The sequence below is a fragment of the Aspergillus mulundensis genome, assembly GCF_003369625.1.
Source record: "Aspergillus mulundensis strain DSM 5745 chromosome Unknown scaffold_0, whole genome shotgun sequence".
Classification (NCBI taxonomy): domain Eukaryota; kingdom Fungi; phylum Ascomycota; class Eurotiomycetes; order Eurotiales; family Aspergillaceae; genus Aspergillus; species Aspergillus mulundensis.
In genome coordinates this window covers 421,509-447,541 of record NW_020797888.1, presented here as the reverse complement: position 1 = coordinate 447,541, position 26,033 = coordinate 421,509, and the positions used below count along the sequence as shown (strand labels likewise).

Sequence of the window (26,033 nt, the reverse complement as noted above, 5' to 3'; positions counted from 1 at the left end):
AAAAAAAAAAAAAAGTAAGTTAAAGCTTTAATAAAAAAGTAAATTATATTTACCTAACGCTGCATAAAAAAATAATTTACAGGTAACTTTTAAAATAATAAATAAGTTAGCCTTTAAGTAATAAAAACAAAGAAAAACTTTAAAAATAAGGGAAAATATATAATATATAATACATATAGTAATATAAACTTTTTATTAAGTCTTACTTTTTTACTATATTCTTCGCGTATTAATTTTTAAATTTTTTTATTAATTTTTTTATATTTTATAGCTGCGACTTGTGGTACCACCTATTATATTTATTAAATTATTTAATATATTTTACTAGATATTTTACGCTGCCGTGTTTTACCTTTTTTTTTATAATAACTATTTTTAATTTATACTTATGCCACTTATTATTATTATATAATTTATAGGGTTAACCGCGCTGTTTTTTACTTACTTTTTTAAATTATATAGTTTTTATTAGTTTATTTAATATTTTTTTATACTAAAATAGGTTGTTACCAACAGGAGCTCTTTTTAAATATATAATAAAAATAATAAGGTGTATTTACTATTTAGGCGGGAAATCTAGCTAGTAAGCTAATAATTTAATATACTTTATAACCTTAAAAAAGCCACTATACTAATTTAAAATCTTTTTACCTAGTATATTTTTAACTAAATACCCCTTGTAAAGCTAAAGGTATATAAAATTACTAATTATAAAAAATATAAAAATGTAATATTTATTATACTACGCTTTTATTAATATTTATGCTAACTTAATTATGTTTACTATTATTTCGCGAGCAATAAATAATTATTTTACTTTTTTTAGTTATAAATTAATATTTATTAAAAGGCGTAAATTAATTTTATATATAAAATATTAAAAAGTCTTATTAATAGTTACATGCCTAGTGCTATTATAAATAGCCTAAAAATAAGGTAATATACTTAACTATTCCAGGCTAAACTATAAGGCCGCGATTATATAATATAAATAAGCCTTAATTATTTAATTATTAATTTTTATTATGCTATTACCTTATAAGTACCAAGCTATAATAAATAAACCTTTTACTTTAAGATTTATAAATATTTTTAGCCACACCTTTAAGAGAAACTTAGTATCCTAATTTAAAATAATTTATAATAATAGACCTTAATTACTAAGCTATAAGTATTTTAATAATATATTAGCTTATTACTTTATAAACTAGTTATTATAACCCAGGATTATAGTTATTTAACATAAAAAATAGTTTATTATAAATATAATAATATTATACTATTTATTATTTAGCAACGCAAGAATTAAATTAATAAAGATTATATTAAATAAATAAGGTGCTAATATAATTAGTTATAAAGTATTATATAGTTTATACCTTCTTATTTTTTTTAACAGGTAATCTAGGCAATACTATATATATTATTTAACTTAATATCTTGCCTGGCTTATTATAATACCTTTTAATAGTTTTAATATTTTATTTATACTAGGATAGCTATTTATATTATATGTAAACTATAAAACTTTCTTACGCAGGTAATTTAGGATTACTAGTTTTTTTTTAGCTTAGTATAAAAAATACTATTTACTAGCTTAAATAAAAGTATTACTAAATATTTTAAGTTTTAATTCATGTGTAAGACCTTTATAACCCTTAATTATTAAAGATTTGCTATGTAGCCTTTCCTAGCATGTTTTTTAAAGTTATTAAATAGTTTAACTTATATAATATACTAGGTAAAAATCTTTTCTAGGGAATTTTTTACTTTATTTTTTATATATAATAGTAAATAAAATAATATATTAAAAACAACATGTAACTTACTAGGTTTATAATAAACCTTAAAACTAGTAATTTATTTATAGTATTAAAACACCTTTACTAGTTTTAAATTTAGTTAATTATTACTTATAGTACTTAGCAACATGCTATATAATATATTTATAATTAAAAAATAATTTATATAAATTACACTTTTTTAACTAGATTTTATAATATAGTATACTTTATATAACACCTAAATAATGCCTGTAACCTTAAATTTTATAAGGTAGTATTATTTTTTAGCCTTTAATAATAACCTATTAAAAAAAAGTATTAGCTATATAATTTTTAAAAATAGTGATTAATTAGCATCCCAGGGCATTAAATAATCTTTTTTTATAATAACTAGGTTATTATATATAATATAAAATAGCATGGCCTTAAAACCCCTTTACTTAAATATATTTATATTAAGAAATATAATATAATTTTAGTTATAGTAGGCAAGCGTAATATAATTTTTAAAGTAAAATTAAATAATTTTAAATATCTTAAGTTCGCGAGTGTTTAGCTTCTTAATTATTATTTAATATATAAAATTTAATTTAGTAACTCCTTACCATGGCCCTTTTTTAACTAAAAGTGTTTTTTAGTCTTATAATAGCTATACTTTTGCTGTATAGCTTAAAATATACTAAAAAAATTAACTAGTAAGCCTAATATATATATTAAGATTTACTAGTGTTCTAAAAAACTTTAGCTTTAATATAACTTTTAACTTATTTTTTATCGCGGTTAGGCTAAGTAATAAAACTTTTTAACCTAGTAATTATATAATTAAAAATCCTAAAAATATTTTTTTTAAATTTAATATAATTCTTAGTTCCGCGTAACACGCAAAAAACTTATGTAAATATATAAGGTATAGCCTAAAGGTTTTTAAAAATGTTATAAAGTTATTTATATATGCTTTTAAAAAAGCGCGTAAAGCATAAAATAAATTATTAATATTTTACTATACATGTGCTATTAAGTTTAAAAATCCTATTATATATATTTTAAATATTTTTTAACCCTGGTGGCTTACTATATTAATATATTAATAATTATTTAGGTAGACAGGCCACTAGTAAAACATGCTTTTTTTATTAATTATATTAATAAATCCACAGCCTGCTATAGCGGTAATAATATTTACCTATATTAAAATTAAATAAATATTTAAAATAACCCTCTTATTTATCTTTTTAAAATTAATAATAACCTGCTATTTAATATTATTTTTTAAAGGTATATATAAACCTAGTATATTTATAGCTAACTTTGCCTTTTAGTCCTAGTCCTAGTCTAAATCCACTTTATTAACTACTTTCTTAACCATAAAAACTAAACACCCTAATAAAATATATATATTAGCCCAGGCAAGGCACCCCTGCGTATAAAGCTTGTTAAATACTTTATTTATTTTTTTTTTATTTAGCTTAAATAATAGGTACTTTTTAAAAAAATACTTTATGTTCTTGTGCCATCCTGGCTTTATATAAATTTTTATTTAGTGCTTTTTAAAAATATTTATTATCTTAGTATTTATTTATACTTTTAGGAAATATATTACCACCTTTTTTAAAAAACACGTTATTTTTATATTACTATAAATAGTAATACTATTTTATAGTATAGTAGTGTTTTTTTTTCCTAGCTTAAATCTTAAAGGTTTTTAGTTTAAAAAGCGTATTATAGTAAGGTTTATTATTTTTATTTACTTTTTTATATTTTTAATATTAGTATTTACTACGTAAGCGTAGTATACTTTTAAATCCTTAATTTTATAAAGGTTATTTAAATAAGTATGCTAAAACACTATTACTAGCTACATGTTTTAATTTACAGCCTAAACCTTATTATATATACTTTAAAAAGCCTGCATAAATAAACATAGTTCCTTTTATTAAACTAGCTTAAATATTATATTCCTATTTTTTAAAAAATCTACTTTTTAATAAACTTTAATAGCCACGCGTGAGTTTGCCGGGATTACTATTTTTTTATTTATAAATAACGCCTTTAGTGCCTTTATCCTATTTAGTTTTAAAGTAATTATAAGCTATAATACCATGTTTAAATAGCCCTTAATTTTTACCTTATATTTTATAAAGTTTAATAAAAAGCTATATTTACCTAGTATATTTGCGTTTAATAGCATATTTATAACTAAATTATTTATTAAATACGCTTTTATACTTACTTTTATATACACCTTTTTTTTTATTACACTTTGCTAAAAAGTATATTAAAAGTGTTATAAACTTAGTACTAGTAAAACTATTTTTAATTTTTTTAATTAATACTAGTATATAATATTAGATTTTTACTCCTAAAGCATGCTTTTTTAAAAACTTATAATTTATAATTATTAAAGTGCATTTTAAATTAAAATATACTATTATAATATGCTGCTTAATATAAGCTTTTACTATTATATACTTTTATAAATAAAAATATATTTTTAAGTTAGTTTTAATAGCTAGTAGTATAATAAAGTAAATCACGGGTAATATTATATTTTTTTACTTGTTTTTTTTTTAATAAAGCTTTCTTATATTTAGGTAAATACTTATAAAGCGTGTTATTTAATAGCATTCCTATAAAATAATACTAGTAGTTTATAATATTTATTAATTATATTAAAGCCGGTGCGGGATTCTTGCAATATGCTTTATTTTAATAATTATAATATAATTTTATATTTATTAATTATACTAAAACTAGTGCGGGATTATTATAATATGCTTTATTTTAATAGTTATAACACGGCTTTATATTATAAATAACTTTGCTATTTAGTTTTATATTACTATAATACTTATAAATAACTTTGCAGCCTTGCTTTATATTATTATAATATACCTAACTATTTTATGCTGTGTAGCTATAATATACCTGCTTAAAAATATTTTTTTATAAATTACTTTACTATTTTATGGCGCGCTATAATATACTTTATATAATAAAAATTTAGTCTTAGCGTACGCTTTATTTTATATATACTTATAGTATTTTTTTAAAAACTTATCCAGTGCTACACCTTTTTTATTATAATATACTTTTTAATATTACTAGTTATATTTTTATGCTGGCGGCGGTTAATAACCGCCCTGGTTTTAATTAATTATATAAACTTGTTTTTTTTATAATTATATATTTATATTTATAGGGGGCTATAGCTTAGTATAAATACATTATTTTTATTTTTTTATTTTAGTTATTATTATTATAAAAATTTTTATAAGCTATTATATTCTTGCATGTTTTATAAGGCCTGTTATTAATTATTAAATTACTATACCTAGGTGCTTAAAAATAGGGAGGATTAAGTTATTTAGGGCGCCTAGGGTTAGTTATACCATGGGTAATATAATAAACACCCTTAGGATGGTTAGTTATACTAACACTTTATAAAATACTATTTAAATTATTTAAAAGGGCTATAAATTAAATTAAAATCTTAAAATAATAAGATTATTTTATATTATATTAATGCTATTATTTTAAAAAAAGTATTAGTAATTTAATATCTTGGGAATTAGTTAAACTAATTTATTTACTTTTATTTTAAGATTTTTATAAATTACTTTATTATAGACCCCTTTTATAATTTATTTATTATTACTTATAGTAAAGTATTTAAACCTTTTTAAGCGTGTAAGACTATTAAAAAATTTATAATACTTTTTTTATATTACTTTAAAAGTAATAATATTATATTAATATACTGTGTTACTAACACGTGGTTATATATATTATTTAAGGTATAGTATATTATGTTAAGCCTCTTGCAAGCTTAGCTAAATAATATTTAAAACCTTATTTTTATAACTATGTACTAGTTTAATATATCCTATAAATAAATAAGCCCGCGATATATAATATTAATTAATTTATTATTATACTAAGCCAAGGCTTCTTTTTTAAAACATGTTTTAATATTATATGCTAGTTACTAGATAAACCTTATTTTTACTATTATTTAAAGTTGTTTTATAAATAGGTATACTAATTAATAATAAGTAAATTTATTTTTATTTATTATATTACTAAAGCCATATTTAGCTAGCATATTTAAAAAAAAGAATTTTATATTAATAGCCTTTTATTTAGGATTCTAGGGCTACTTATTTTTATTTTTTAAGTAATATTATTTACTTTTATATTTATTAAAATTCCTGTCACGCCTGTTACTATTATTATTATTATATTAATTATTATTATCTAGTAACAAGTTATTATTATTATTTAGGTTACCTTTTGGTCTTTTTTAGTATTTTTTTAGGTGTATTACTCTTGCGCCTTCTATTCTTTTTACTATAAATAATCTAACCTAGCCTGCTTTTTATAATAAGCTTTTTTATTTTCCAGCCTTTATTCACGTTATTATTTAGTTTCTTTTTTAATAAAACAGGGTAAAATACCTTTTAGCATGCAAGTAATTATATTATTAATTATTTTTTATAACACTAGAGTTTAGGTATTTATAAAAACTATAATATTATTTATAGGTTATTATAATATTTATTAGTTAGTGGCTTGCTTCCTTAAATTCCTATTATTTTTAGCTTTTATTCTTGCTTCCCTTTTTTTTAACATGTACTTTTTAAAATACTTTAAAGGTTGCCTTATTTTTATATATTTTAAATAAGTAAATAGCTTAGTAAAAAATAATTTAATAAGGGGTTTATATATGCTTTATAATAAAAAATTTTAAGATTTTAATTAAAAGGCAGTAGCTACGTTAGTTAGTTTAGTTTAATTTAAAAAAAGGATTTACTTATTAGCTAGTTTATTATAGGCTAAAAAAATAATTTATTTAGCTTGCTTAATAATAGTGCTAATATTATTACCTAAATTAAGGTAAAAATATAAAGGTGGTACTAATTTTAAATAAAACCTTATTTAAAAATTAATTAATTATAAATATGCAATAATAATATTATTTAGTATTTTTAGTAAATATAAGTAATTAGCTTTATATTTTAGGTTATTATTTTTTTTAATAGCTGCGGTGGCCTGCTCCTAATTTTATAATTTAAAAGTTATATTAATAAAAAATAGTATAGGGCTATAAAATAATATATAATAAGGTTTTAAAGTTTAAGCTTAAGGCCTTTATATTAATAATATAAAAAAGAAAGTTAGTAGTATTTACTATATTAGTAGTATTAAAAATAGTAATAAAAATAAAAATAATAGCTTTAATAAAGTTAAAGGTCCGGAAAACATAAAAAAAAATAATTTAATAATTAAAGTAATATTTTTTAGGGCCTCCTGTACAGGAAGGTTAAAAAAAATAGTTTAATAATTATTAATAAAAAAGGTGGTTTAATAGCCACTAGTTTAGTAACTTTTAGCGCTTTTTATACAGGGAGGTTAAGTATTTTTTACTTTTATAATATACTAGTTTTTATAAAATAATAATTTTATAAAACCTTCTTAAATGCCTTTATAAATAATTTTAAAGTAATATTAAAGGTTCTTGTATTGCCTATAGTCTAGTTTAATAAAAAAAATAAAGGTATAGCATGTTATTTTTATAATTTATACTTAGTAGTCTTTTTTAGTAAAGGTGCAAAAGTAGCAAGAAATTTAATTTTTTTTTATATTAATATAGTAATATTTAACACCTGTTTGTGTTTTATTTTAATAAACCTTTTTAATTAAATTACGTGTTTAACTAAGTCCGCCTTATATATAGTATTATTTTTTAAGTTTTGTGTTATAAGATGCTGTTATAACTTTTAAAATTTTATATTTTAAATTACCATGCTTTATTATTTTTAATATTATAATATAAATTATATAATTTAGGCTATAATACAGGCTATATAATTATATATTATTTTTAGCAGGTATGTATTATAATTTATTAATATTACTTTATAAAAAAAAGCTAATTATTAGTTAGACGCAAGAAAAAAAGACAGGGATATAAGATAATTTATAAAAAATAAAAGTAAATAAAAAGTATTTATAGTTTTTTAATTATAGTTTAGGAGTTTATAATATTTAATAAGTTTAAATAAAAATTAGTAAATAGGTATTAAAGTTAAAGTTAGTAAATACTTTTTATTAAAAATAACTACTTAATAATAATAAATAGCATAAGTTATTAATTACTGGAAATATTTCTTAATAGCTAGTTAAAGTAATTACCTAACTTTATAATAAAAAAAAAAATTAAAACCCTGTCCCTTGGGGACATGCTACTATTTATAATAATAAATTATACTATATATAAATATAAAAAGTCTTAAATTTTACTAAATCCCGCAAAGCGGGCGAAGTACTTAAAAAGGTGGTAACGCACGGCAGAACCACGGTACACGAAGTGTGGCAGCAATCGCTGTCACACTTTATAATAATAATATTTAATATTTTAAATATTCTTACTTATTTTAAAAATATTAAAAAAATATTTATAATTTTAAGCATGTTATTATAAGGTAATCCAGGCGGTATTTATATTAAAAATAATTATTTTTAAATACTAGGTGTTAAAAAAGTATACTATAATAAAATTAAAGTAATATATATAAAATTAGTAAAGAAGTTTAAAAGCAAAGTTTTCTATTTTATTAACTTTATAAATATTAAGAGATTTTAAGGGTAAAAGCCTTAGTAGTAAAAAAGGTAATATTAGCTATAGTAGTGTTTTATTAACTAACAAGCTTTTTTATAGGTTTATAATTACTAGCTAAAACACGGCGCTAAACTTCTTTAGGCCATTTTTATCAAAAAGTCATCCGATTTACTTGGTCGCGCTAAGAAAGTCATCTGGTTCATTAGGCGTCCTCCGAATGGGGATGGGTAGAGGGTGCTTATACCTCGTGTTCAAAGGCCAGCTGGCAAAGCTCGCTTGAAGCACGCCCGTGACATCAAAATCGACGACCCAGAGAGTCCCCAACCGATCGACGGGGAAGTTCTCTCGGTAAATATCGCCGTAGTAGCATAATAGTGCCTCATCGCTGAAGTCAACGGTACCGTGATCCTGGCCGGTCCCACAGTTGAGAATCCGAAGAACCTATGGATATCGATGTGCTCCATTACAAAGTACGCGGTTGAGCTATGCTTTGGGAGCCAGGCATGGAAGAGTTCCAGGATGCGGATGGCCGACTGGGACTTTGCGTTGATGCGAGAGTGAAAGAACCAGCTGAGCATGGGCTTCGGCCATTTTGACACTGTTATACTTGATGAAGAAGATCTTCCCATGCGCAGTAGTGTATGTTAGATGATTAGCATCGAGACCTTTCTGGCGGCACAGTGCAACGACTTGGTCTTTAGAGGGAAGATCCGGGACACCGGGGTTAAAGATTTCCTTGCCAGTGACAATCATGTTGATGAAGTTGAAGCAGAGCAAGCCTGACAGGCTGATTCTCGGATTCCTCAGCCAAGCCAATGCCTAGATGACGGTACCGTGGTTAGAGACTCGGCTCGGAGGACAGCACATCCATCAAGAGAGGACCGTGCTTGTTTCGCTGGGTAGAAGCTTATTCTCGGTGGAGAAAGGGAAAGAGCCTGGCGGGGACGGGGACCAAGTCAACGGCCTCAGGGTCAGCACTTTGTTCAACAGAGCTGCCCGTACCAAGTTACCAACAGAATTGTGCCGCCTCAACTAGTTGAGGCGGCTATGCTAGGCTACGATATTACAATGTGTATAGTAGAGAAGGATTATTATCGTCTATTGCCTATTGCTATTTACGCCTTCCATGCATGCTCCAAAGTCAACCCCGGATGCAAAACAGGCCAAACGCCGCCCCAAGTACAGACCAAGACTCCGTAAAAATACTCATGATCGCGCCTGGCTCGAACGTGCTGTTCTGCCCCCTCGACTGCGAGGCGGTGCCTCTACTTCCGGACTGCTCAGCGGCTGGTGTATGTGCTCTCGTCGACCACGGTGTCCGCCGCGAACACGTTCGACCGAGTCGCGGAGAAGCCGCTCTGCGTCTTGGTCCAGCTCCATCTCGATTGTTTCATCGACGGTGGTGTTCGTAGAACCATGGCCGGTTGGGACACCACCCGCCACCTCGTCCGTCCATTCTTCTGTGAACGAGTCGTCTGGAGCTACTCGTCGTCGAGACGCCCTGCCTTTGCCCTTGTCGCGCGATCGCGTTATGTTCTTGACGGGCCTAGAGCCGTCTTCCGATGCAGCTTCGGTCTCGTGGGTTTCCAACGCCCATATCTCCAGCGCCCGTGATAGGAGTGTACCCGCAACGCCCGCCCCACCAGCGGCATCACCGCCCCCGCTGGCCCCTAGTACACGCACCGCCTCGTGCAGGGTTGTGACGGCGTCGAGGGTGCGGTTCATTTCCAAAAGAACGAGTCCACGCGCAGTATACAATGAGCCAATCAACCCACGTTCCTCGTAGCCGCTCACACCGGACGAAGCTACTCCAGAGGCATTGCCTCCGCTTCCGCCCAGAAACGGGCTGTATCCAAGGCTTGCACCACCGGACCCAATGCGCAGACACTCGTCAAACTCGTCCAATGCTTCGGGGTATTTGCCCAAACGCCGCAGAGCGTGACCAAGGTTAGATCGCGTTGCAACCCACGCGCCCGGCTCGCATCGAAGGGACGTCGATAGATTCAATGCTTGGCGGAAAAGATCAATCGCCTCCTCAAGATGGCTCTGGTGGTAGAGTACAACACCAAGTTCGTTCAAGACTAAGGGATCTCCTCCCAAGGGAGACACTTCGGACGACGGTAACGAGGGTATTGACGGAACGGTGCCGGCAGCTGTCCCTGTGGACATTGCATAGGCGGCGCAAAGATACTCTTGCGCAAGAGCCATGTTATTCAGCGCCAGGTGCTGCATGCCAAGGAACAACTGAGGCAAGTGACTGCCTTGGAATAGTCGCGCAGCCGTACTGTACGCGGCAATAGCCTGGTCATGCTCTCCTTCGGCTGCGAATGTGTGGGCGAAGCCGATCCATGCGGGTGCAGAATGTGGATCCAACAAGGACGCTTTGGAAAAGAAGCGCCGGGCTTCTGCGATCTTCGAGACGGATAGGTAGTAGACTCCAATAGCTAGGTAGGTGTACGATTCTTCAGGCGAGTGGTCAGCAAGTGTATGTGACAGTAGAAATAGAGCATTTGTTGCCCCTGTTTCGTAGAGGCAGGCCAAGTGCAGAGGATATACAGCGGGAGAGTGTCCGAGTTGGTTCTGGCCTGCGCTCGTCTGTGCCGACAAAGAGGACCGCGATGTGGAAAGAATCGAAGACGTCAGCTCCAGCGCCTCTGCAAATCGACATTGCGTGTAGAGAGCTTCCGCCCGAGAAAGGAGTATGTCCGGATTCTCGGCCAATTTGTAGTGAGTGGATAAGGTTTCCGTAGCATCGGTGAGGACGGCTGGGGACGAGTATTTCGACAAACGAGTGGTATACAGCATTTTCGTGAAGTCCGCAGCTTCTTGCGAGATTGGAGGGTCGGCACCTGTAATTGAGTCAAAGTCCAGCGATTCCAAGAACTCAAGCTCCTCCGCCGGCGACATAAGCGAGTTCTTCATGAGCTGGTCGAAAGCTTCGAAGCACTGCACGTCGATCCGCACCGCATCCTTGTAACAGTCGCGCGCTCGATCGAAAGCATTCTGCTTTGCGAAACAAAGACCTCGAAGGTAGCACATGCCCGCCTCATATCGGATGTTCCCAGCGTCCTCGCGATCCCGATCGTCATGACGTGACTTTGCATTGCGGAGTGTTATTCGGCTCTGCCCATTCAGGTGTTGAAGCTTGCGGCGGCTATTATTACTGCGGAAAAGGTGGGTTGGGTTCTGGTCGCCGAGCACCGACAGGGCCTGCTCGTACTGGCTTTGTTTGATGTAGCAGTGCGCAGCGAGGTAGCGACAGGCCGTACTCCGGGATACGAGGTCTTGACGGGAAAGGAGGGCTAGGGCTCGCGTGTAGTTGTTGTTCGAGAAATGGACTTCGGCCAGCCAAAGGGCATCCTCGTCACTATCTAATGCGATGTGGTTAATCGGTTGCCGGGGCGCGGAGGCCGGGGAGATAGCTCACTTGTCAACGCAAGGACTTTGTCTCCGATGAATATCGCGGCGTCATACTGGCCACGAACTTTCGCCTGTTGTCGCCAGACTCGCAGAAAGTTCTCCATAACCGGCACCTATCTGAAGAAGTTGGGTTGGCGATTGACGAGGTTCGCGAGATTGAGCGGCATGAGCGAGCGCGAGCGTGTAAACAATAGAGTTTCCCAACGCAAAGCTGCTGGTAAATTGGGGAAAGCAGACACGATGGTCCTACACCATATGCTTGCGCGACGGCAGCAGAAGGAGGGAATCCAGTTGAATGCTGCAATTAGGCCGTCACCTCGTCGCTCGGTGTTATCGGTCATCGATGTTGATTCCCCGCGTCTCTGGTCGCTGCTTTTTTCGGAGAGGCACGTGACATCATTGAGCTGCGTCTCACCACGAAGATTCCAGCAGATCATTACATATTAAAATAATGCTTGAGTACAGTTATAGAGTAGCTGCAGCATATAATCCTATGCGGAGGTAGACAAATCTCTGATCTAGTAAATCTCTCTATACTTAGGATCGCCACATCACATGACGCAGCTGCCGGAGAGACAATCGCCAGCCCGCCATATCGCATCGCATCTTCAGCTCCTTCCAACAACCACAACCTCGCCCTACCTTAACTAAGTCACACCAGCCAATACCGCCGCCATGTCCGAGCGAAAAGTCCTGTAAGTGCCGCTTTCCCTTTACTCATCATCCTGAAAAGAATGACCCCCTAACGCCCGCAGAACGAAATACTACCCCCCCGACTTCGACCCGTCGGCGATAACCCGCACACCCAAGCACCTCCGCTCCACCGGCCCAAAGGTCATAACCGTCCGGCTGATGGCCCCCTTCTCGATGAAATGCACCTCCTGCGGCGAATACATCTACCGCGGACGCAAGTTCAACGCACGGAAAGAAACGACGGAGGAAAAGTACTTCTCGATCCCGATCTACCGCTTCTACATCCGCTGCACGCGATGCAGCGGCGAAATCACGTTCCTTACGGACCCCAAGAACATGGATTACCGCGCGGAGAAGGGCGCGAAGAGGAACTTTGAGCCGTGGCGCGATTCGAAGGCGGATAATGCGGACGAGACAGAGCAGGAGGTTCTCGATCGGTTGGAGCGCGAGGAGGGTGAGGAGCAGGAGCAGCTAGAGCGCGATAAGATGGCGGAGCTGGAGGAAAAGATGCTGGATTCGAAGAGGGAGATGGCGATTGCGGATGCGTTGGATGAAATTCGGACAAGGAATGCAAGGATCGAGAGGAATGAGGCGCTGGGGGATGAAGCGGCGCTAGCACATGTGCAGGACCAGGTTGATGAGGAGGCGCTGAAGGCTCAGAGGGAGGATGAGGAGGCGGCGAGGAAGGCGTTTATGACGGAAACGGGTGAGAAGGTCAAGAGGTTGGTGGAGGATGAGTCGACGCCGGAGCAGACTCCGGTTCCAGCGCCGCCTCCATCTTTCGCTCGTGTCAAGAAGGCGAAGAAGCCATTGCCGAACAGCCTGGGCATTAAGAAGAAGGCTAAGCCTTCGCTGGTATGACATTCATGATCTCACTACTCTGATTACTGGCGTTCGCACTGGGCATGGTTAGGCATTTTCGCGGGAGCAGCGTATTAAAGTCAATCTGATATTATGATTATTCAACCATACCATACATATCATGCTGAGGCAGTTCAAAAGAAAATGTAAGACACAAAAAAGACACGTCAATGAGCTTCATGGCCCCATAACATTACCCCAAGCGCCTCGCTAGAAAGCTGAGTAACATTTCGAAAACCCTTCCTTAGAAACAACAATCTGCACTGCAAGCCCATGCCATGACCCAAGAACAGAACGCCAATTGAACAATGGAGAAGAGACGACAAGAGACAACGACAAGTTAGAGGTACGGCATCCACAAAGCGTCACCACTAGCCAGATGCTGCGGGTTGACAGCCTTCGAGATAAGATCAATGGTGGTCTGGTTCGCGGGCAGGTTGCCTTCCGGTGGGCTGGCAAGGCTGACGGCGCGGTTGACGATGATATCGCTGTTGTTGTAGACCAGGTCCCGGAGTTGCTGTGGGGAAAGGACACGGTCGCGGTGGTGGGTGGTAGCCCAGAACATCATCTCATCGCGGACGAAAATGCTGAGCTGCTGCTCTAGCTCGTGGCGTGGCTCCGTCAGGCAGCGAGCAATGGCCATGATCGCGCAGGCAAATAGACCTTCCACAGCAATAGGTCCCATCAGCGTCTGGATATTGGGGGTAAGGCGGAAAGGCACCTGCTCCGGGTTGAAGAAGAAGGCCTTGTTCGGGTTGATGATGGGAATGAGCTCAGAGCCCCAGATGTCACCTGTCGCGCGCGAGATCATGATCTTGTTCGGATACCGGTTGCCCATGTGCATCATGTAGGTCATGAATGCAACGGCGGCGTATTGATAAGCAAACTGGCGGCGGAAGAGCCAGAATTCCGAGAAGTTGGGATAGATCTTCTGGAAGTAGTCCAGCACCATTGTCGAAGGAACCCATTTCTCTTGGATAGCCGTGAGCATCTCGGTCTTGAGAACCTGCTGCTGTTCGGCAGTGCGCTGAGAACCGTTAGTTGCTGTCGATTGCGAAGAAAGAAATCTACTTACGCTCTGTTTTGTCTCTGCCAAAGCCCTCATCTTCTCCATTGTGAACAGAACAGGCTCATCTTTATTAATGCCAATGCGTCGGCAGTAATCCTCGTAGATGCCCTGCATGGAAATGTACGACGGATCGTCACGAACCAAGCGAATGTGAGGAGCCAAAGGAACCATGAGAGGAAGGTGGAAGTTGAGATTTCGCCGGCGGCTCTCCTTGCGCTTGCCAAGCACTCCATTGAAGATGCGAAACAGTTGCAGAATTCGCTCTTCGCGTCGGCAGTGTCGGGCGGCAGGGTGCTGGACAGCAAATGGATGAACACTTCCGTCATGACCGCGAATCTTCAATCGACGGTGGCAGACGCCAATGCCGCGCACCAGATCAATATCAGGCAAGAAGCGATCAATGCGAATAAAGTCTTGGTTCTTGTCTTTGTGTTGGAGATACTGTCCTGGAATCTCAACCTCGTCGAATTTGAGAAAACGGAATTCGCTGAGGTGAGGGGAGTAGGTCTCCAAGAACTGGATATGGGGTCGTCGATCGAGCTTCTCCTCGAACTTGTCACGCCAGCGGCGAAGCTTCTGGATGTATTCGTACATGGTTGGCTTCTTGACAACAAAGTCGGCTTCGAAGGACTTTCGGATATGAGGTGGGAGGATTGTCTCGGCGAAGCGGGTAATGTTGGCTTCCGTCGCCGCCGGCAGTTTGAAGTCCTGAGCGTACGATCCAGGCATGCGGCCAACATACGCCAAACCGTCATTCAGCAGCGCCACGATCAGGCGGTACGCGTCCTCATCGGGTGGGCACTTGAAGTTCTTTTGGATCTGATCAACCATGGTCTCCATCGACAAAGCAAGCAAGGGGAAGGCCGTCTTGAGACCCGACATTATCTCGTCAGAATACTCCCATGGTTTCTTCAAAGGTTCCTTTTCCGGTTCGGCTCCAGTATTCGGTACTTGTGGTGCTGGCTGATTTTGTTGTCCAGGAACTTCAAGATTTTGCTGCCCTTGCGGTTGCTGCTGCTGTTGTACCTGGTTTTGAGCCTGGCCTTGGGCAGCCGCGGGGGGTTGAGCGGTTCTCTGAGCGGGACTCTGGCCATTGACCTGCGGCTGGGCTTGTCCTTGCCCTTGCTGGGGTTGAGGTTGTGCCTGGCCTTGAGCCTGGCCTTGAGCCTGAAGTTGGCCCCCGGGCTGAGTCTGTGCAGGCTGCTGACCAGCTGGTCGGTTGGGAGAAGCCTGAGCTTGGGCAGAGGGGGGACCGTTTGCGGCTTGTGTCCCGTTTACAGCTGGGGTGGGCTTGTTTTGCGGGGAGGCTTGTGCTCGAGCACGGGCAAGCTTTTCTTGCTTCTGATCATGCTGCTTCTTGATGTTGAGCATGTCTTCACGGTTGGTACGAAGCATGAAGAACAAAGCCTGGGGGTAGAGCTTGGCAATCTTAACCAAGATGGCTTTGCACAGACGCGCCTCGCGGTGAGACAGACTTGTCAACAGCTGGGGAATAAAGGTAATCCAGTACCAAACAGGTGTATCACCCTTGAAGTTCTCAAACGCGATCGCCACTGCACCTTCTTCGTTATCCAAACTAAGCAACCAGAGGATCCGGCTGAGCAGCTTTCTAGACTTGGAATTCTTGTACAGGCCAGCAGCTTCCAGGTAACAGCTAACAGCGTTGCTTGCCAGTTCGTAGTCGGTGGGATCGCTCTTAAATCGCTGGTCGCTGTACTGACCCCACTCGGACCACGCCTTTGCCAATCTCAAATCATAATACAGAGCAACACCGAATGCCTCGTTCGCCTCATTGACGTGGTTCAGCTTTGCGAGGAACATGCCCTTGAGTGTATAGAATTCGGCCTTTTGTTGCGCACCGAAGTAGTTGAGGTTCGTGTTGTTGATCACATCCAGACCACTGTTGAGTTCCTTGGGGTTCTGGTAATGACATTTGGCTTGTTCACGCAACTTCAAGAACGCTTCTTGAATTTCAATATTCGGTAGGGTGTAGATTCGACTGAGCTGTGCAATACAAACCTCTGGCATTTGGTGCTTCCGGGAGACATGGGCAAAGCGGTTGATGATCCAGGCTGTTTCATGGTATCCACGGTATGCGTAAGAGTTGCTGGCGACATTATTGGTTTGGGGTGGCAGTAGTCCGAGATATGTCGCGTTGATCAACTGGAAGATGTGCTGTCTCCACGTAACCAGGTCTTGCCAAGCATTGATATCATCCCACAGGTTGGGAAGACGGTCTCGCCACGTTCCGAGCAGCAGCTTAAGCTCTGCAGACTTGGTGTCGAGGTTGCGCTCGTTGGTTTGCGACAGACTGGAACAGATGTGGCTCGCGTCATGAAGCTCAACAAGGAGTTGGAAGTGCTCGAGGATCGGAAGATGGGCGTTGGTTATGCTCTTAGGCAGTTGCAGCCACTTGCGGATGGAAAGCTGGATCGACTCGTCGCAGACACCGTTGAACTCTTGGATGTTCTCCTTCTTGTTGTGGAATTGCAAAAGCGCCATGAACGCCTGGAAGAAGGTTCGCCGAGGAGTCGGGGCGTCAGAGACAGACTTGACAAGAGATTCCAGCTGCTCGCGGTTGTTCTCGCTCTGCCAGTTTTCGATGTTCCTCCACGCGGCTTCCAGGAGGAGATCGTTCAGGTTCTCGTGCTTCGCAAAGTCGCTGAGAATATCCCACTGCTGCAGCTTCTGCGCACAGATGAGCCAGTGGTCTTCCCATAGGTAATATTCACCTTGGGAGAAGGAAATCGAGCCAGAACGAGCCTTGATCTGAGCGCTCTCATATAGTTGCTGTGACTTGTCCCACATACCCTGCTGTTCATACGAGAGAGCGGCATTCGTTTCAACAAACTTGCATCGTCTTCGCCAAGTGCCATAGAAAAAGTCATCTTCTTGCAAGCCAGCATATACCTCCACCAGAGCGTCAAGGTTGCTCTCACGAACTGTCGGAGTATCGATGATAGGGTTGATGGCCGATTCCTCCAAATAAGTGGCAGCGGTATACCAGGCGTCGTAGGTACGGCTTAGGTACTTCAGGACGTGTGGCGGAATCTTAAAACGGGGGCTTGCGCGGACAACACCTTCAAGCAGAGCTTGTACAACATTTGGTCGCTTGTCTACCTGTCGTTGGTGATACTCGCGGGTGACAAGGCTCACCATTCCCTTTTCGAGGTCGCTGCGATCTTCCCGCGATAGTGTCGACCAAAAAATGGGGAACAACGTAGTCCACAGTTTATAAGCCGTGATGGGGTCTGTGTGTTGGAGTTGAGTGAGCGGCTCCATCAAGTCACGAGCCTTAACCTCAGCAATTTCACCAAGGAACCGCTTGCGATCAGCAATGAATGCCTCCAGCTGATTGTCCACCATGAGTTCTGCCCGACGCGGATCCTTCTCAGCATTGCCGAACAAGAAGTTAAGCGGATACATCGTGAAGTCGTCGGGATGGAGACGAGCCGGTGCAGTCATATCCACACAGCCCATGATTAGATGAGATGCTTGTGCAAGCCAGAACGAGTCCGCGAGTGTATCCCAGTTCTGGCAAGTCAAAACATAGCTCAACCGGGAACTCGCGAGGCGTGTCAGACTTCGATCAAAGATGGTCATGAAGCGATTGCGCATTTCTACATCCTTGGCTCTCGTACCAATCAAGAACGCATGCTCGAGTCTAACGGTCAACTCAGTTCGCGTGATTTTGGAGTCTTCGTAGATCCGGATCACAAGGTCGAGGAACTTATGCAGCATCTCAGGGCTCTGTCGAGACTCGAAAAGCAGCATCTTGTGGAGGACTGCCGTCTTCTCTTTCAGGGTGGGCCATGATTCACTAGACTTGAAGATCCAAGTCTCAACCATGTCTAGTATCTTGGTGCAAAGTCCTTCGTTCGTAGATCGCTCAACAAGCTGGGCAAGGACACTCAAGAAGGGCCGGCGCTGCTCACCCAGGTGAGACATGCGGACGGAAACCAACTCGATAGACTTGAAGATAAGGTCGATGCCGATCTCATATTCCTGCGGGTCCGGGGCACCCTCCGGCTTAGTTCCATTCTGGCCATTGGCAGTAGAGGCACCGAGAACATGTTCCTTAGCCAGCTTCTGCGAGAAGACTTTCATGACCTGGGGGATATGAGCATCCATTTCGGCCGGTTTGCTCTTGGAGAGGGACCAGAGGATGTTTAGACTGGAGATATAGTTGTTGGCGGAGAGAGTTTCGGTCGCGATCGCAGAGAGATAAGTAACAAACTCGGAAGGCGAGTGTTCAACGTCCATTGCGTCTTCATCTTCCGGCTGATCGTCTGGGAGAGCACTAAGCACCCGTTGGACGGGAGGAGGAAGTTTGGGCTCAACATCCATGTCCACTTCAAGACCGTGCAGAGAATCTTGGACCTCGGGATTATCCGAACGGAGTGGCTTTTCGAAGAGCTTCTGTATGAGGGAGGCACGGGAAACAATCCAGTCGTCGGGCTTAGATGCGAGGAGAATACGCACGACCTGCAGAGCGTTCACTATCGGTGTGACATACTTCTCAATGGGCTTGTCTCCCCGGTCTTGAGTGAGAATAGGCTCAATGACTTTCTGGTAGAGCTCAATGTTCAGATCACCCCAGTAAGCTGCCGACATCAAATTTCGGAGCAATCCAACCGCCTTTTTCTGCATATCGCTAGTGTGTACTGGACCTTGCTGCTTGGAAGACTGAAGCTCGCGAAACCTGGCGGCCGGCACCTGGAACCTATCGCTGGAGGTGGTGATGAAAGTAATAAGGTATTTGATCAAAGCAGCGCGCTGGTCAGGAGGAACCATGTATTCAGAGCGCTCACGAGATCCAGGAGGGCCAAGAGCCGGCGACGGAGAGGACGTGCCTTGGGCGTCATCGAGTTTACGCTTTTTCGAGTTTGGTGACTCCATGATGCCGTTTTGAGTGGGTGTCGACATGCTCTTCACTCGCTTCTCTTCCCAGATCCAGATCAGATTGATGAGGTTGAGTGCAAGCCTCTTACTATCGTGCGACGGGTTGGTTGGGGGAGCAGCAATTTTAATCAGCGAAGGGATAATAAGAGGGACGAAGTGCTCCCTAGATTCATAGAACAGGTCTGGTTGGCGCACGAGGAACTGGAAGATACTCATGACTTGCTGAAGGTTCGCGGTTTCCTCGGCGAGAATACGGCGAGGCCATTTAGCCCAGAGCGGGTACCGCGTGTCCTGAGGTTGGGCGTTGTTGGCTGCAGCAAGGATCCTCGTGGGCAAAACGGGAGCAAGAACATCTAGAGCTTGAGTCACAAGAGCTTTGCCCTCGTTCTGATGAGCACGCAAAAGTGCGACATACACCTGCACAACGATCTTCATCGGAGTCTCGTAATGCGCGATGAAGTAACTGATGAGGACATAGGCGCCGTACTTGTTGATGATGTCTTCTAGGCGGATGTAGTTCCAGGCGAACTTGATGATGTCCTTTCGTGAATCCTGCACCGTGGCGTGATGGTATTTGATCAACAACGCGGACAGCTGAAGAAGCTCCATGCGCGAGTGGTCGACGCCCGCCTGGCTGGACTCCTCACTCAGGTCTGCAACCTGAGGCTTCCATAGACGGTTCTGGATAGACTCAGTCATACTCTTATCCATCAACTTCGGGCCATCAGGGGAGCTATTCCACGTCAGTTGGACGTCCATGGCGAAAATCGGGTTGACCAAATGGCGGAAGGCGTAGGTCTTCATCTTTTGAGAGCAGGACCGCTGCCCATAAAGATCAAGGCATCGCATAATAACGGAACGCCGGTAGTCAATAGATTCATTGGTGATGATGTGCGTATAGATGAATTTTGGGAAGGCAAGGCTACGCTTAAGATCGCCTGCGGACAACCCATCAATGACTTCGAAAAGAAAGTCGAGATCGTGCATCGACTCTGCCAGGTAGACGGTGACGATGTCCATGATCTGGTCTTCAGCTTGCTCAACACGTAAACGCTCGCTCGGGAGAAGTTTATCACCATGGAGCTTGCGCTGAAGATCGCGTGCAGAGGCGATGACCTTCGTTCGTAAGTCGGGATGGGAGACAAGCCAGTTCTTCGTTGAAGCGAAAGAAGTGATGGAATGTACAGCGTAGATACCATTGATGGCGGCGGTACTCTTGCCTTCAGTCTGCTCCTGTCCAAATGCCGCGGTCATGAAGCTATCCGTGTCTGCGACGACAGCAGCACGAAGCGCGTCACTTTCAGAGTCCGCGAGCACCTGGGCGAAAAATCGTCCAAACCGCTCATCCTTAAACCTAGCGTAGAAAAAGGCCAGGCTTTCCTTGGAGTACCGGTTGAGATACTTAACCATAGGCTTCCGGAACGGACTGCTCGAAGTCCTGCGAAGCTTATCCTCCAGGTCCAATACCTTGTTCACAAGATGCTCCATGAAGGAAGTAGCAGCAGGCGGGAGAAGGTGAAAGATGTTGAAAATTGCCGCAACGATCTTCATAGGAGGACTTTGCTCGACAAGGCTGAATGAGACCTTCTGTAGGATCGCGTCATCGGCAATCACCTTCATATGGTCCAGCAGACGAGCCCCAATTTCAACCTTGAAGTAATTGGTAAGCAAGGTCAGAAGCCTAGCCAAGCCGTCGAGCCCAGCGACACTCAAACGCTTAGGGTCTTGCAGGTTCATGAGGATCGGGCGAAGACCATTCTGCAGCAGATCCTTCGGTAATTTGTTAGTTTGGGTCAGGACATCCCTCAAACCAGCATTGGCCGCATCAATTACATCAGGAGACCGGACGTAGAGCGACTTGAAGAAAACAGAGATGATGCGAGCGCGACTAGTATTCTGAGGAGTATTTGCAAAGTCGGGGAAACTCATCGCCATTGACAAGAGCCGAAGACAAGCAACACGCAAGTTCACAATCATCTCGGCGTTCTTGAACTCGTTCGGCTTAGATGCAAGATTCTCATCATCGGCGTCAGCTAACGCGAGAGACTCGAGCATAAGACGGTTGAGCGGATCATTGAAGGTAACGATGTCATTGCGCAGGCTCAAGCAAAAGGTGATGGCGTCAATGAACCCAATCTGCGTGGGAAACGGCAGCGCGCGGAGAGGCTTGTTGAAGATTGATTGTAACAGACGGTCCTTCACCGGGAAAATGAGTTCATGAACCTCACATCCCAAAACTTCAGCAATGGTGGAGAAGCTCCGGCGAGAAGCCTCACGAACATGTTTGTTCATATGGGAAAGCTCGTAGACGAAGAAACCGCATAGCGAGTAGAGACGGCTCTTTTCGTTCTTCAAATCGTCCTTAGTCATGTTCTTGCAGCATCTGCGCAAAATCAAGTCCAGGGTGTCTTGCGCCCGTACCCGGGTGCTAGCTGGAAGATCTGGCGGCGTATCCTTGATGACATACGTCAATGCCCTGACAAATTCCGCTTGCTTCTCGAAAAGCCAAGAGTCACCGAGGTCCAGGTCAGTGGCATAGAGGTGAATACCACGGCTACCGCCGGCCTTGGTAAACCACTCCTCGCTGTGACAGCTATGACAGAATACGCGGCCAAGATGCTGGAAGAATTGTAGCTTCGTCACACGTTCGGCAGACCCAAATATCGTTACTGCAGCATCCTTGAGAACTTGCAAAGCCACCTTGGCGGCATCCCGAACCTCGCCGCTGTCCGAGGATAACGATTCGACAACGGCTTCAGCGAAGACCCGTGAGTCCAGGTACACGGAGCCTTCACCGCAACTGACATCAAATGGCTTCCGGCTATGTCTAGCTTGTGCCAAAGACCGTCCAACTTCCAGCATAGCAAAGTGCTTGCAGACATCGGCTACGAAAGTGGTAGCACTCTGCTTGAGAGCAGGCAGTGTAGTTGCGAAGATGGAAGCCTTGAGAAGCTTCTTCAATGTCCCTTCCTGGGCAAGTTTCTTAGGAATCGAGCTAGACCGTTCGGACTTGTCGAGAATATCAGCCATGGCGGTAGTTTTGTTCTCAAAGAGATCATTGGCGTGCAGGCGGAGAAGAGAAGCCATGTCATCAGGGATATTCTCATATCCGATGAACAGCTTGAGCTGAGACGAGATGAGGTGGAACGCCTGCTGCTTGTAGTAACCATCGGATTGATGTTTCGAGACTTCCATCAGCTTCGAAATTGCAAGGTCAATGCCAATGCCAATGGGAAATGGGCGCTTTTCACTAGGCCCAATGAGTTTGATGTCAAAGCTGGGGGCATCGTCTGCATATTGTTCAAACGTGAGATCTGGAGGGTGACTCAAGAACTTCCTGTTTCGCCCACCAAGCTTTCCTAATATGCGCATGGTGGTGTGAGCGTGGAAGTGGTTATAAGGGTGAGGTCGGAGGTGGTCAAAGAGCGCCGTCATCAGTTCATCCATGATAGGAGCCATGATAGGGTCAAGGTAATCAGCCGTAAGGTTATCGACACAAAGCTCCAATGTTCGCAGTCCTTGCCCTACAAGGTCGGACTCTGCTCTAAGCGCTACAACGATGGGTCGCATGAGATAGCTCAAGTGCGGAAGGAGATGACTGAGACGAGCGGGAACGGTAAGTGTAAGCTCGACGTAGAGGTCCCGTTCTTGCGGCTTCCGTGCAGCCAACAACAAGTTGTTGAAGGTCTCGAGAAGCATTTCCAGAAGGGGAAGAATCTCCTTGTACAAGAGCTCGAACCGACCGCCACCAATACTTCGGAACAAAGAGCGGAGAAGAAGGAAGTAGTTCATGGGTTCCTCAGCAGTGACTGAAAGCTCAAGGCACTTGGTGACGATCTTGGAAACATGAGGGTGGAGTACCTGTTCATTCTGGGCGGAGAAGAGGGTCACAGCCATGAAAGACAATTTGAACATTCTGAGCAGGATCCGAGCTTTCGCCATGTCAGGTGTGCCAACCTCGTGAATCCGGTCCATAAGGTATTGCAAGACCATTCCGGAGAATGCAGGAGAAGTTGCCTCGCTGGCAAAGAAGAACTGCGGCAGATGCAATAGAGCGCCATGTTCCAGCATGAGGTCAAAAAGGTAGGGGATCTCGGTGTGGAACACTTCGTGGAAAGTAGCTGTGTCAATACAGTGAAAAACCGTGCCAAAGCTCTCCAGAAGCTCCTTCTCCTCCCGCGGCATGGGGGCCGTGTACTGGCTAGTGAGGAAATCAAATGGAGAAGAGAAGTTGACTTCTGGTTCCGGCTGGTCTACACCGTAGTATCTGAACACTCGAGCACCCTCGTGGAACAGCTTCTTGATAACGCGAACCTCTTCCGCATTGTAACCATATGAGACCTCGGACCAATTAATCGGAACATTCGCGGGATCAATCTGGACATGGTCGGGGTTACAGTTTTTGAGCTGGTGGAAAATGTTCTTCAACCCATTGATCAGATTCTTGAAGAGGAAAATGTTCTCAGCGATCGGGTCAGCTCCACGGTCCCGAGGGTTGGAGGTCTTAAGAGGAGATGCGGAAAAGATGTCGATCTCGTCCCAGTCGGGCGGTTGGTCCTTGTCAGCAAGATACTTCTCCGGCGCCGGTTCCTCCTTCTTCGTAGCTTGATACGCTTTGTGGAGCTTCACGATATTAGGGTACTGGTAGTTCATGGCGGCCAGTTTGTCGCCGATTGCATCTAAAATCATCAGCAGGAAGTACCGAGCTTCTCGCTTATCCTCCAGTTTTGATATCTTCTCAGCCATGTTAAGAAGAAGCTTGGCGCTCATTGTCTGGAAACTGGTCCCGGGTAAATCGTCGTGGAGATTCTTGGTGTACACCTCGATAGTCCGCTTAATCTGATCGCGAGTCAAGTGCTCCCGGACATGGTGGATGAGATCTGCGAGCATGCTATACGCCAATGGCCGCATCGTTTCGTACACAGTCAGACCATCCCCGATCAAAGTCCTCTCGTCCAAAAGCTGATCGATCTTGTCCAGGAAAATGTTCCGGTATGTACAATTGATGATGTGGCGGATAGCAACAAGAAGCTCCTTTCTAGCGCTCGACTTCTCCCTAGGGCAATCTTGTAAGAGTCGAACGACCACTGACGGTAGCGTAGGGAGGAAATCCTGTAACTGATGTGGTTGTAGTCGGAGTAAGTATGCAAGAAAGCTCATGGTCTTGACCTGAAGAGTGATGAACTCTCCAAACGCAGCACGATTCCGGATCTCCTTGCAAACGCCGGTGAAAATGGTTTCCTTTGCTGCGGCCTCTGCGTGAGCTTTCTCCTGCGGCTTTGCCTGCAAGAGCAGGATACTCTTAATCAACGGCACGAAGAGCTTGACATTGGCTGCCACTGAAGCCCGGTGGGTTTGGAAGATCGAGACGACGATGATCGGACATTCCGCGAGTACTTTGAACGAGTGCATGCCTTTGAGCAAAACATTGTTGGACGTCTGCTGGTCGGCGCCAATATCGGGAACGGAGGCAGCAGGCGAACTAGGCCGCGGCGACTGGAAGTTTGGGGCGGAAGCGCCGGGCGTTGAAGGCATTCCTGAAGGTGTTGCTTGGCTCGGTGTGTCGAAAGTATCGCGGACGACCTGCTCCATCGTCTGGAACATCTCCTGGATCAATTCGAGAAACGGCTGTACTTGCTGCGCGGTGGCCTTTGCCTGGTTCCGTTCCAGATCCATTATAGTCTTCATACACAGCACCGCATTCTCCTCGTTCTCGATTCGTACCAGGTCCATTAACAGATCGACCATGTCGGCGGCGTATGGTTCGACATCGGGAGACATCATCGGCAGCCGGTGCAGGGTTTCAAGAACACAGTTTCGGAGTTTCTAGCACATCCAAGGTGTAAGCTTCGTGCCAGCGACAGCATCATCATCACTCAAAACCGTCGCAACTCACCTGCACCAAGGACGCATTTGTGAACACAGGCTCGCCGCTCAATATGTTCTTGAAGACCGGCCATAGCTTCGATAGAAAGATCGGGTAGCTCGCGCCGGAGCAGAGAGGTTCGATATTATCGCGGAGTTCGACAGCGACATTGGCCCGGAGTTTGATGTCTAGGTAAACCGGAGTCAGCGTCATCACAGAGCTAGCACAGAGACAGCTCGCGTTGCCTTCCTAAGCGCAACCGTCTCTCTCAGACATACCCAGCTTCTCATCCCCCAGCTTACTGGCGTAGATGTCGATGTTCCGCTCCATAGCTACTGCGGCCCTCACCAGAGGGGTTCACAGCGGTTTGAACAAGACAAAAGAAGCTGCCAGGCCACCAGGCCGGCTCCCGATCAATAGCCAGCGCTCGTATCCGGGTGCGTGGTAGGCATAGGCGGAGGGCGATTCCGGTAGGTACTCAGTCTTCACACGGTATGAGCAAGTGTCGCATGAGACAGCACGGAATGGGAAGAGCGAGATCGTCAGGTCATTAATTATTATTAGGGAGAAATGATTCTGGGGGGCAGGAGGTAGAGAAGAACGCTGAAGGAATGAGCGAGGAGAAAGGTGTTGAGCGGGTCAATGAAGGCTCAAATGCAAAGTCAAGATCGCGCAAATCCACGCCTGTGAGAGCCAGAATAGAGAGCAGCGAGCAGAACGCGGGCATGGCCAGAGACCCCGACATAGTGCACTAGACCTAAACAGGCAATTTCGCGGATCGGTATTACTCCCGGCCCGTTTGACGCGCGCTATCCGCGG

The 26,033-nt window shown here is 41.9% G+C and overlaps 4 protein-coding genes across 4 annotated transcripts; 1 reads left to right on the top strand and 3 right to left on the bottom strand.

Annotated features, from left to right (window-relative positions):
• Positions 1-8,571: 8,571 nt before the first annotated feature.
• DSM5745_00129 (uncharacterized protein) lies at positions 8,572-9,156 on the bottom strand (the record flags this gene model as incomplete). The annotated part of the gene is made up of 2 exons (XM_026742145.1): positions 8,572-8,844; positions 8,938-9,156. 2 exons carry the CDS (start codon positions 9,154-9,156, stop codon positions 8,572-8,574), a joined length of 492 nt encoding a protein of 163 aa, XP_026607990.1.
• Positions 9,157-9,609: 453 nt separating this feature from the next.
• DSM5745_00128 (anaphase promoting complex subunit CDC16) lies at positions 9,610-11,927 on the bottom strand (the record flags this gene model as incomplete). Its single annotated transcript, XM_026742144.1, has 2 exons — positions 9,610-11,774; positions 11,831-11,927. 2 exons carry the CDS (start codon positions 11,925-11,927, stop codon positions 9,610-9,612), a joined length of 2,262 nt encoding a protein of 753 aa, XP_026607989.1.
• A 571-nt stretch (positions 11,928-12,498) lies between these two features.
• On the top strand, positions 12,499-13,377 carry DSM5745_00127 (Saf4/Yju2 family protein; the record flags this gene model as incomplete). Its single annotated transcript, XM_026742143.1, has 2 exons — positions 12,499-12,518; positions 12,579-13,377. The coding sequence occupies 2 exons, from the start codon at positions 12,499-12,501 to the stop codon at positions 13,375-13,377; spliced, it is 819 nt and encodes a 272-aa protein (XP_026607988.1).
• Positions 13,378-13,717: 340 nt separating this feature from the next.
• Positions 13,718-25,544, bottom strand: DSM5745_00126 (histone acetyltransferase TRA1; the record flags this gene model as incomplete). Its single annotated transcript, XM_026742142.1, has 4 exons — positions 13,718-14,404; positions 14,453-25,174; positions 25,245-25,402; positions 25,493-25,544. The coding sequence occupies 4 exons, from the start codon at positions 25,542-25,544 to the stop codon at positions 13,718-13,720; spliced, it is 11,619 nt and encodes a 3,872-aa protein (XP_026607987.1).
• Positions 25,545-26,033: the final 489 nt, after the last annotated feature.